This window comes from Lutjanus erythropterus, chromosome 6 (genome assembly GCF_056507025.1).
Source record: "Lutjanus erythropterus isolate fLutEry1 chromosome 6, fLutEry1.hap2, whole genome shotgun sequence".
Taxonomy (NCBI): domain Eukaryota; kingdom Metazoa; phylum Chordata; class Actinopteri; order Lutjaniformes; family Lutjanidae; genus Lutjanus; species Lutjanus erythropterus.
The window spans coordinates 12,314,161-12,327,300 of record NC_139322.1 but is presented as its reverse complement, the minus strand read 5'-3'; the positions used below and the strand labels follow the sequence as shown (position 1 = coordinate 12,327,300).

The window sequence follows — 13,140 nt, the reverse complement described above, 5'->3', positions numbered from 1 at the left end:
CTAGATTGGTGTAAGCTAGGTGGATTTGTGCGGCCCATCCATCTCTGCTTTCTCCCCTGTCCTCTCATTAAAATGCTGCTCTCTCCTCGGCCTACCCGGAGAGCAGCCACAGCGGTCCCTCTAGTTTAAAAGCACTCTGAATTCAGGCCAGGGGCTCGAGGGTATGGATCACTCATCCCGAGCATCTAAAGGAAAGCTCACTAACAGCTCCAAAAAATCATAGTTTGTCCCTCTAAACAGGCTGTCAGAAGACCACATGGGCCTGTGAAGGAAGGCTGCGAGGAAACTGTGACAGAAATGTTTTAAAATGAACCATCTATTCTGTCTAACTCCAGCACAAATGTTTTCTAGGCAAGTAAATGGACGATACATCAGCACTATTACCCCAACAGAAAAAAAATCAATTAATCCATTACCAATCCCCGAGCTTCTAATGCATGAAGCCATTACTGATTTTTTCAATTTGTCCGCAGGCTTCCACTTCTTTCCAAAATAACCACTTAATAACAATGAGGACAGAGAAAGGGAGAGAAAGGTTGAGTTGATGCTGCGTGTTCGGATGTTTCTCTCACAACTTTTAAATTAAAACCGAGCTCTTTCTTAACAAGTTGCTGCATCTAGTCTGGGCTGAGTCACCTCCACTGACTTGAAACTTTCTGTTAATTCGTTCTTCTCTCGCGGGCTGTACGAATGCCAGCTTCAAACGAAGTGATGTCCCTGCAGAGGTGCATCGCTGCCTCGAATACAAACTAGAGCTCTGTCGGCTGACCCTGTCACAGCTGACGATCCAGCCACCAGAAGGCTCAGGAGTCGAGTCGAGACAGCGGGAGTGGTTTTGTTTCAACAAGCATTATTTGTCAGGACCAGCGAGGACTGGAGAACGGCCACCGCAGAGAGCTTGTTTCATCGGGACATTTGCTCCATGCGTCGATAAAAAGCATCTAATTGGTTTCAGAAGAGGCTCGTCTCTGCTTCGGTGCTTGAACACAATACAATCACTGCTGGTATTGATCCACTTCTAGAGCGAGGCTGCAGGGTAGACAGAGATCACAGCAGTCTGACTGGCAGAGTAAACACTGTTTAATTAGTGATCTGACTGCTACAGCTGACACGCTGTTTCTCAACCATTGTTTTTTCCATGAATTTCACACCCACAGGGAAGATTAAAAGAAACCTTCAGATAAGTGTGTTGCTAAACATTTCCATTTGACGGTGGAAAGGACTATTTCTGTCTGCTTACGATTTTAACTTACTGACTATAACAGCTTAACTGTAGAGGAGATATCATGGCAGTTTTATACTCCTAAGTAGCTTTTAGTCAACCATGATTTCTAGAATATCTATCTATTTTCTGATTTTGTCTGTTATTTAGAGTTCATTCGCTGGATCGGTTTGATAATTATGAGAATGGATTTGTTCCAGACCAATACAAATCTACGGGACAAAGTAAGTGCTCAATAACAAACGACATAAGTTTTCTTTCTTGTTTTTAATAAAGTGTTTTTGTATAGTATAGCCTCAGTTTTCTTTAAGATGCATAAAACAGTGTCATGGCATTGTGACTGAGCATACTGGGTTCACCTAACTGTATAAAACTAGAAATAATAAACAAGACAATAAGTCCAAATTCATCAATTTAAACATTGTTATCTATTTAGAACATTACAAGCAACCAGCCAGCTTTACACCAATATAACAGATATCTAAATTTTTAGAGAAAGTCACAAAAGCTGAAATTTTAAATAATTTACGCTCGATGTTGCCTATTAAAAAGGTCAGAACTTGCATGTCCCAGAGGAAGCTGTGGCTGGTCAGAAGTTTAATGTTTTAGGAGCTGAATTTAATTCCAAAAAGTAACCACTATAATGTCACATATTTAAAACAAATAAAATTTCATGAAAAACGGTTTTCAATTAAGTATGTTACAGTTGATTTTGTAGCAATTGATTTTTGAGTTGATTTTTGTAGCTAGCCTTGAACGCTCCAATATGGCGATCACGACCATAGCAGAGATGGTGGTGACTTTTGTGGATCATGACACACCAAGTTTGAAATAACTGAATCTGCAGATCCTCCTGTTCACTCCTTGTTTTTAGCCTAGCGGTTGCAGCCCCTACCGGCCAGCTAAGACGAGTGAGGAGTCAGCGGTCAATACAAAACAGAGCAGTCCATAACATAGGTGTTTCAAGGTTTTTCAGAAAATGTGAATTACCACAAGCACAAGAGGTACTTGAGCATACTGTCATAAATGTGCCCAAAAAAAATATGAGGCTGATTGGTCTAAATCAGGGGATTTCAAAGACTGAGAGTGTGGGCCTTCCCTCACACAGCTTGTAAAAAGTGCCCCCCTTAGTTTATTTTCATACTTCACTCAACTCCTGGATGTTTATGGTTCATGATTAATAATATTGGCATTTACATAACTTCAGACAACACCAAACATGTAAAAAAAAAAAGGCCTGGTCAAAGGTATTTATTAGCTTCTGACTGACAAATTCCCCAATGCTGTATATCTGAACTCTCTCTTTTACTAAATTACACATCTTTAGTTATTCTATGTGATCTCCTTTTGAAAAGCAATGTAACATCGCTTCCATTCACTGAACCTCCTCTGAAACAGTCTGGATCCCCCCTGGAGAGCCTGCCTCCCACTTTGAAAACCTCTAAACTAGGCTGATGGGTTTATGCCCGGCGGAGGCAAAAATCATCATAACTCAACCTCATTATTATGAAATATTATATCATCGCTCTTATTTCCATAATAACAGTTTTGTTGATGAAATATAGATACAAGATATGATGAAACAAAAATGAACTCTTCAAGAATGAAGAAATAATTAAAATAATTTATATATTTTACACAATCTATTAATACAATAATGTATTTCCTAATCCCTTATTTATTTATTTGAACATTTTGAGACTTTATAAGTCTGTGCCTCAAGGTTGGTGCTACTAATAGTAGATAAAATATCTGTCTGCCAACAACGTGACAGCCTGCTCTTGTTCTATCTACTCCAATGCACAAGAGCATATTAAACACAATTAGAAAAGTTTAGCAAAGACAAGGTGACTCAGAGGGTAATTCTCATTTCCAACTGAGACCCAATTGTGATTCTTTAGAAAGGTCAACATTTACTGAGGGAAGGACACGCCGTTTAAAAGGTTACAGTTTTTTTTAAATCCTCTAGCGATTTCAGGAAGCCAGGTGGTCTGTAAGCCGTGTTTAAAGATAGAAAATTTGCCAGCTCTCCGCTTTGAAAAAAAAAAAAAAGAGGACTCAGGGCTGAGGAAGGAGAATCTGAAAGACTAAAAAAGACAGTAGGAAGATTAAAACCTAGAGAGTTACTTCAGAGGCTTCAGCACAGAATTAAACATGGGTGTTGATGACGCCGGGTGAGAAGGAGATAAATGGAGGAATGCTCATCTCGCAAGTTATGTAAAGTAGATTAAAAGATTATTCATGCAAGTATCATTGTATACTGAAATGAGTCAGGCACAGCTGGCTCCTACAGCTACATGATGAGTCCATGCTAGAGCAGAAACATTCACTTCCACATTTATTTTGGTCTCCATCAGTGTACAGTTTTAAGCATCGTAATGTTATATGTAACTGTAAAACGTTACTGTCAATATGAAAGAAAAGGTGACAAAATTAGACAAGATGGGGTGATATGGATATGGATATGTCCCTGTACGCTGGGGGTGTCCAGATATCATACTGTATATACTGTACACTGTGTTATGTCTCATCTCGCCAGTCTGTGGAATACTTTTACTTATACATTGGTTTGACCCTCCCAGGCAAACATTTGATCTTTGATCATTTCCAAGCAGATCAAAAAATACTTTTGAAGATTTAACCTGCTGTTGGATAACTGGTAAAAAATTAAATTTTGATTTTTCTCCCTTAGTTTTGTGAAGATAAAACTACATATGTGACATTTCAGTCTTTTTTAGCCTCAGGTGTACATGAAACTTCTTTTTAAAATACAAAAATGTGAAATTATTGGTATCTGCAATGAGAAGCAGGTATCATATTGGCTTAAAATAAACCACATTGTGCTAACCTTAACAAAAACATCACTCATATTATTGTACATGTGAAGATACACGTCTGCCTGCCTGCAGGTACATTCACATTTCCTCACCAAACACGTGATCTGTGAAATCAAATCAGGTTTGGTGTTTCGAGGGGATGAAAAACGCCTAACACGTGGCTCCTCATGTGTTAAATAGAAGGTGTAAGATCGGTCTGATGGAGGAGGAAACAGTTTTCATCTTGACACAGAAGATGGCTGTCTCATTTCCAACATGCCCACTGGCTCGGTCTACCAGCTGGGTCCCTCATCCTCTCCTCCATCAGTCCTCATTACTGACAAAAGCAACAGAGCCAACTCATAGTGGCGCTGCACACTGTGGGCTCTATAAACTTGTCAGCTTGGCAACAGCATCCCATTGCTCACTGAGACGCTCCTCCATTCTGGCCAGGCATCAGCTGCTCCTCAGGCAGCCGGCCCACTGACTGTAAGTGAGAGGCCACGACAGCGGCCTCCTGAGCTGGAGACAGACTGTCTGAGAGCCTGAAAGTGCAGCGTGAACTTGATTCAACACGCAACCAGGCGGAGTGATACCAAAGATCCTGTAAACAAAATATCTGACAGCTCAGATCAAACTACATATTGTCTGGTTGAATGGTGAATCTGACAAACATCAATGAGTGCTCTGCCTGCCAGCCTGTCACAAGAACGAGAGGACGGGTTCTGTCACTGAAGCAAGTGATGAATACTGTGAATTCTCTAATGTGTGATATTGAATTATGAGCCGAATCCACCCAGAATAAACAATTTCTGCAATAAAATCTTGTAGCTGTTGTGAAAAACAAGTCAGACTGGTGATAAAGTGAGTGGGGTCATTACAGGATTTCAGCTAATTGAACTTCAGACCGAGCTAATGGGATCATCTCACTACTAATGGAGGCTGACATCAATTGGATTAATGCACAAAGACACAAACTTGAGTAGGAGAACGTGGTGAAAGACAAGACAAAAAAGATCATACAAGTGAGGACAGACATGAGTTAGTCGAGAGCATTAAGGTCAGTTATAGCTATATTTCCACTTTTAAATGTCTTAAAACTCTGGATATATTATATATTCTGTTGAGTTGTGTACTTATGTTATCCCAAATGTTTCCACCCATCCATCCATAAATTTATTAATGGCATGTTTCCTACTAGCATTGACATGTCGACAGTATAATTTCCAGGAAAACACTGGATACGTCAGAGAGTGAGGAAGGAAGTCAGCAAACATGACTAAAGAAAACATTAGTTAGTGAGTAAAACTTAAAAAATAACATGAGTCCCATCAGATATATTTTCATCAGCTATGGCGGTTGTTTAAAAGTGATGAAAAGAACTCCCAAGATCCCACACTACTTCACATCATCAGACTACATCTTTGTTATTGTTTTAATTAGACAGAGACCCCTAGTGGCATATATTGTACATTTAAGGTCAATTTGGACATATAAAAAAATTGAGGAACTTACCATGTAGTGCAGGTCATCGAAGCCATTCAGCAGTAGTTTGCTCTCGTACTGCGGCAGCCCCACGTGCTCCAGCCAGTCCCCCACAGGCTGGTCCAGCAGCCGGCCGGCAGCACCTGCTGACAGGGGAAAGCGCTTCAGGAGGGAGAAACCTTTCAGCCGGTAGCAGCGGCACTCTGAGGAGGAGACATGGCATTGCCACATCATTCTCGGCCAGCAGAGCCGAGCGCACCAGCAACAGGATGGCAGGGGAGACAGTGTCTTCTGTGGACAGGGCGTCAGCTCCCGCAGGGCAGCGGGGGCCGAACCAAAGTCACCCAAGATGGATTCAAATACCCCTGATCTCAGGGGTGAATCAGGGGATGGTAAGAGATATGAGCTGGTGGACGACCAGCTGATATCCACACGATTCCTAGCTATGAGACTCAGCCAGGAGGATGCCAAAAACACATTTATGATCAACAAAACGGTTCATGTCTAACTTGGACAAAAGTCAAAATGTCCATGTCAGGAGGTAGCACTTTCTGTCCAAAACTAAAACCTTGTAGCTCATTTAATTAAGCTCTTGTTTTGAAATGGAGATAAATTCAGAGGGGTCAGCGGCCGGTCATAACAGTCGGGATGTTTTTCAGTGGGTTTCAGCCACTTGGAAACTTCTTTGGCAATTAACCGTCTCCTGCTTCTTGTCTACAAGTTTCCAAACAGACTCACCTCTGGTTTACAGACACAACCTTCTCTGCATTACAGTCCACCATGCACAGTTCAGACAGGAATCTAACGGACGGCGTTTGCATGGAAAGTGGCAGGACAGACAGAAACCTGCGACACGACTGTCAGGAGCTGAGATTGATGGAGGAAAAGAGCTGCACTGACGGCTGTCAGCAGCCTGAGCCGAGGGGAGCCTAACCTGTACAAGGACAGATGACTGCTTCTACTCCTGTGAACTTAGTGCTGGTATGTTTTAACTCACTTTCAAAGCAAAAAACACATGTTGTGCAATAGGAATCAGTTATTACATACTTAAATTTCTAATTTCTAATTTGATGATTGCATCTAAACCACAGGTCAAAGACAGAACAAAAAACAGTAAATCACTTTCTTGCTAAGAGGAAAACATTACATGTCAGAGAGAAACAAAATCTGACAACTTACAACAACAAACATGCATCATATCCTGAAATCAATGTGTAAAATGCACATTTTAAAGCTTCTTTTTCCCTTGCCAGTGCTCTCATCATCTATTCAGCCTGGTATAAAACCAATCCTGTGTTAGAGGAGATTCCCACGTCATAAATCCCATTTTGGTCACTCCAGAAGCTTGGAAATGTGTCCAAAATCCAGTCAAGGATCCAATGAGCTACTTCAAACAGCACTTTAATAATATCTGCCCCCCAGGATGAACTCCTCAGCAGGCACAAGAGTGCTAAAGTCTCTGCTCAGTAGTCTGTGGGATGCATCCAGCAGCGCTCCAGTAGTCAAACTCTGGGTTGAGGAGCGGACCACCTAATCCTACAGATGCCGAGGTAGCGTCCTTCTATTGTCCTGCCTGTTCACTATTCTGCTGCCTGCAATTCCTCTCTCATCCCTTACTCACTTTCTCTCTCCCCTCATTGCATGCTCTTCCCCACTCCTCCTCCCCCCTCCCCCCTCTCTCTCTGAAACACTGCAGGTGGCTGCTCTTTGTCAGTGCGAGCTACCGTTTCAGCCACAGACCTCCCACCCCTCATTACTCGCATTTGCTCTAGAGTTTTTGCAGCTTCTGTATTTCAGCATTTTCCTTTCAGCCTCCTCCTCCACTGCATCCTTTTCACTCTGATGAAGTCGATCAGTAGAGGGGAGAAAAGTACAAGAGACTGCAGGCACAGAGCCAATCAGCTGGAGACATCACAGCTCTCCAGTCAACACTGAGAGGAGGCAAACACTGGACTGAAGCAGAAAAAAAAAATGATGCAAGTCCCTTGATGGCCTCATGACAGCCGCTTCATTGAGACGGAGGCTGGAGCTGAGGGCATGACGGCTATGAGATTGAGGCTCACACACGCGCGCACAAACACAGAGGAGGGGATTCAGACTTAGAGCGAGTTCAGAGCAGACAGCTGGTGATGGGGCGCTAACTACTTTACTGCAGTGGTCTCAGCTTTCCTCAAGTCTACAAAGCAAAATGAGCTCATCCCCCTGACATGCGTGCTGGTTAATATTTAAACAGCTCAGTCCAGTGCAGGGCATAACAAACAGCTTGAATAAGAATACGATGGACAACTTTGTGCAAAGGCACATTGCATTGCTTAAGTATATTAAAACGTGGCTTAGGCACAGTGTAAACTGGAGGTGAATGTTGAATAATGTGAAAGCTGAAGGGAAGGAGTCGATTGTTGGGGTTTGCTTCTACAGTCCCCGGGCACCATCCATCAACCCAGACGACAGGCTTTTGAAAAGCCTAAAGAATAACAGGCGAGCAGGTACAGAATCCTGAACACAAAGACGTCACATTACAGACTGAGAGGCGAGATCTAATAATGACTCTCTCAGGCACTTTGGTCTTAAAGATAAAAATATACCTGGTACCTTGCAACGTAGGATTTAAAGACCAGGGGCCTCATTACAGAAACCATGCAAGTCCGAAATCCTGTCTTATCTTATTTTAGGGATGACATCATAAGCTATGAGAGAACCATCTAAACTGAAGAATTTCACAAGTTAGCAATACTAATTTAGGATGGCACAGACCCCGTCCTAAAGTCAAAACAACTGATAAAAATAGCAGCACCACTGTTGATGATGAGGAACTAAAATATTAAGATTAAACTCCTTGAACCATTTGATGACACGGTAAACTTTTTGGGTCATTAATTGGTATATCCCTTTTGGCTCAAGGGGCCTTGTTATAGAATTATGATATACAGTAATATATAATTATAATACGGCCTACAATTAGATGGTGACTCGGGGTTTCTGCAGTTTTCAACAAGACTTTTTAAGACCATTATGAGATGCATTTCATGTCTATACTGGTAAAAAAAAAAAAGATCATGCACAGATTGCATTAGTGGATATTGATTCCAGATTAATATATAGGTTAATATAACTTAAACACCAAAGTGTAAGACCTGTCAAAATAATGGTTTAGATGTTTTAAGGCTTACAATTCATATTATTGGATTTTAAACTTTTGAGGGACCTGCAGAAACCACACCCTGAGCTACTTGTTTTCTGCAGAATTTGAACTGAACCTGGTCTGCTCAATTGCATTAACACTCAAAACTTGTTGAGGCCTATTAATTTCCACACAAAAAAATGATTGGGAATCAATAAAGAATCGCACTGATAAGCAGAATCTATAACCGTACTGGTTTCAATAAAATTTGATCAATTCTTGAAGTTTTCTCTCCTTCATGTCATGATTATTGCCTCTGACTTTTCAAAGCTAAAATTGAATGCCCATCTTTACTTATCAAAACGATGCAGGCAGTCTGGTGTACACTCTTAACACAGACACAGGCATTACAGGATGAGTGCTGATTGAATTTTACAGCTCTGGTTAGGATTTCTTCTATTAAGATACAATGTCTGAGATAGGACAGGACACAGCCATGAGTTTAAGAATCGCTTCTGTGATCGGAAGATGGGATTTTTTTCCTATCTGTGAAACTTAAATTAAGACAGGGCAAACAAGTTTTCTGTAATGAAGCCCTGTACTTGGCCTGAGTTGACTCCTTTGGCTTAAAAGAAGCTGGTTTGTGTCACACACAAGAGCAACCACTACCTTGAAATACGGACAAGAGCAATTAATCCAGTGGGTTTTCTTTCTTTTTTATTGTCTTACCTTTTCTCTGCAGCCGCTAATATCGATTCCTCTCCTCACCAGCTCTATTAAAACAGACCAACTGTCTCCCCACATTATACTTTTGTCCCCAATTCTCTGTTGTTAACTGATTCGCAATTTGTTTTTGGGTGCCTTTTTCATTGACCGTGTCTGCCAGGCACCTGTTTGATTTCCCTTGAGGGCACTGATGCAGATCAAATGACTTGACTGATGATTACAAGGCGAATCTAAGCAGGTATGGCGCATAGTAAAGCGCACGAGGTCCAAAACAAGTCCCCAAGACAATAAACCCAAGTGCATCATATACTGAGAAAGGCTGATTAAAGGTTTTGAAGAAATTCAGGCAAAGAAATAAATTGTAAATCTGCCCACTGAAATGTCTGCCTACTGCCAAACATTTGATTTAGGGTTCTTACATCCAAACCTGCAGTAAGATTCACAAGACATAACTAATGCAAGAGTGGTGAAATTTATTACAGAGGTGAAACAGATAAAAATCAGCACTTAGAGCTGAAGAAAAACAGCCAAGTTCACTTTCCTTTCAGCTTTCATCGATAATTAATTTCTGAATTTGAAATAACACAAATCAATTTCTAGGTGTTGAACTCTAATTAAAATTTAACAGCATGAAAACGGCAGTAATGATCATACTCTACCTGGTGTAGCGTATTGCTGATCTCTGGAGAAATCGATGCCAGCGCCAATCAGTGTCATGATCTTCTCAATCTGAGGACATGAGCAGAGGAGAGAGATAAGAACCCGGAGGAGCCTTCGTAGTTTAGCCTCCACCTCTCAGCAGCAAACACACAGAGAAATGGCCCCATGCCTTAAACAATAAACCACCAAATGTTACATTCACCCTGCAAAAGCAAATAAGAGAGTTAATGGTACCTTCAAGCAAGAGAACGGTCAGTCAAAGTGGTTTTATAAAGACACATAAATAAAAAATTTGAAGGGCATCTTAAGCAACTGCACCATGGTTGATTGCCTTTATATCTCATTTATGGCCACAGCATTACAGTCATTTCTATTGGCTCTTGGCTGCAGGTGGCTGGGTCTCAGCTGCTGCCTGCAGCCAAAACAATTCTGATTTACACAGACCTCCCCGGCTCGCAATCTGATGTGAACAGACACAAAGAAAAAGTTTTGTCGAGGCAATCAATCTAAGAGAATAACATGGAGAAATAATATGAGGTGATTCATGCATTTTGTGTATTTTTTTTTAGCAATTTAAAGAGATAGTTTGGATTATGTGAAGTGGGGTTGTATGAGGTACTTCTCCTTAGTCAATGTATTAACTACAGTAGATGCAACAGCCCCACTTTGGAGAAGCAGAGAAGAGTACCAGCATGAATGCTAAACAATGAAAATCAATATCAGATAAAATGTATGCTATATTTAGAATATTTTCACCTTGTTATCTTTCCATCAGCCAGCTTTTTCCAGTGGGAAACTTATTATTATTCCAAGCAAATCAAACTCCATGTGCAAAATCAGTAATTCTGCCTCACACAACATGCTAGTTGCTGGTCTACCATGTATCCCATCTGTCAGCTTTTTTGTGCTATTGTGTGATTTTGGTGAATCTGAAATATCTTTTTGAAACACCAAAGTAACAAAATAACACAAACAAACTAACCACCTGAGGCAGTGGGAGTCCAGCAACCCCTGTGTTCTGAGAGGTAAAACTGCTGTTTTTCCTTCAGGAGTCTGGTTACTTTGAAGAGAGCAATATTTGGCTTACACAACTGCAGTTAAAGCTGTGAAAATATTCAAAATATAGCATCCACTTAAACTGATTTAAGTGGCTAAAATACATTTCACAGCTGACCCCATCCATAGCAGTACATTGCTTAACTTCCTACACCAGTACTCCTTTCTGCTTCTCCAAAACTGGGTGTCAGCCTCCATCTACTGTAGTTAATATATGAACTGTGGATAAGTGCCTCATACAACCCCACTTCAAATAGTCCGAACTATCCCTTTAAACTATCTGTGTCACAGTGTTTGCTCCAATAACACTTTGTTACAATAACCTATAGTTTCAAGGCAATCAAGGCTCTAAATACGAAGCACAGAAGGAGTTAAATACACAAAGAGCCTGAGAGGAAATAGCACTAATTAAAACTGAAAAGAAGCCCAGATTCCCATGTTTCCGTGCAATCATTTCATGCATGTACAAGAATGCATGTATAAGGGTGGCATCTCCAAGCATAGTCACTGATGTCCACATATCATACACATGTGGACATACACAACCAGATTACTGTAATTTCCCTCAAATGCATTCATAAGGGCACTAAAGCAGCAGGCAGCCATCGAGCTGCAATATCACAGCACAGAAGCATGGCTTCCCCTTTTCAACCAATCCAGAGTATGCATAGACATTGGGAGCACAGAAAATGAGAAGGCAGAGGCTGACAGTGCTGCTGTCATACCTGTCAGGTACTGTCAATCCAACTCGAGCTGTCTTTATTGTGCCTTCTTAGAAAGATTTTTTATCTGAAAGTGGTTCTGGCTGCTGCTCTAAAAGCTCCCAGACAGGATATACTGTATGTCTTGATTAGTGTAATTATTTAAAGGCAATAAAGTGCCATCAGGAGACCAGAGTCTACATCTGTTCGGTTCTCATCATGAATCTGCGCATGGATTTTCAGCAGTGCGTAATTGGAAGAGAAATGTCGGTCAGAGGAGCAGAGACAGAATCCAACTTTGAAGAATGATGCATCTATTTAAATGTGCTGCTGCCAGACTGGATTGTTAATAGTGAATTAAAGCTTCTAGACTTAGAAGAAGAAATTAATAATCACTGAGATTATATCATTCCGAAAGGGTTCATGAAATCTTAAAGAATCCCATCTATTTCTAAAAAGAATGCCCGAGGAGAGGACAGAACCGAACCCCCCCAAAAAAGGACCAGGAGATATTTATTATATGAAGGTGGACGTCTTACGCTGTCATAGGAATTTGATCTTCGCTGTTTTGTGGTGGGAGAAGTCGTCAGGTTCTGCTAAGAGAAAGTTCAGGGTTTTGTTTTGCCGTCCTTCTGTGCACCTACCTATACTGTGCCAGATGTTGTCTGACAAGAGATTTTTATCATCCTGTTTTATACACAGATCCCTACGGAGGAGTATTAAGGCCAGGCATAAGCGGGAAAAAATGCGTTTTGAGAATAAAGAAATGTGGAGAATAAAGTCCAAGTTTTTGCATTTGCAGAATCCAGTCAAAATGTTAAAAATAAAGTTGAAATACCACCGACTTTATTCTCATGGTATTTCAACTTTATTCTCAACATTTTGACTTAATTCTCAAAATCAAGAAAGAGGGGAAAAAAAAGAGAAATCTTCCTCCTCTGACTTATTTCTTCTTATGTCTGGGATTAAAACTGAAAAGTGGACATAAATCTCAACATTCAACTTTATTCTCTGAATTTTGAATTCATCTCAACATTTTGGCTTTCGTGTCAACATTTGAACTTAATTCTTGAAATGCAGAATATTTGACTTCAGGCATTTTGACCTTATTACTGACTTATTACTTACTTATATTCTCAACATTTTAACCTTATTCTCGACATTCTGACTTTATTCGCGAAATACAAAAATTTAAATATTCTTTCTCCTCTCATTTTTTCCCCTTATGTCTGGCTCTAATACTCTTCCGTAGATGCCCTACACAGTTGGTGTAGAAAACATTAAACTAAATGTAACTAAAGCATTTCAAATTGAAAACTGTACACATACGGCACAAAAGCAATGTGTGAAGAG

At 40.6% G+C, this 13,140-nt stretch overlaps 1 protein-coding gene across 2 annotated transcripts in view; it reads right to left on the bottom strand.

Annotated features, from left to right (window-relative positions):
• anks1aa (ankyrin repeat and sterile alpha motif domain containing 1Aa) overlaps positions 1-13,140 on the bottom strand; it is a 91,973-nt gene that overhangs the window by 16,456 nt on the left and 62,377 nt on the right. Inside the window, exons 15-17 of one of the 2 annotated variants that reach the window (XM_084720635.1) lie at positions 12,327-12,383; positions 10,030-10,099; positions 5,554-5,669 (exon numbers count right to left, since the gene is read on the bottom strand). In XM_084720635.1, the coding sequence (XP_084576761.1) occupies positions 5,554-5,669; positions 10,030-10,099; positions 12,327-12,383 (243 nt within the window). The remainder of the gene's footprint in view (positions 1-5,553; positions 5,670-10,029; positions 10,100-12,326; positions 12,384-13,140) is intronic. The other variant, XM_084720636.1, reaches the window with a different exon arrangement.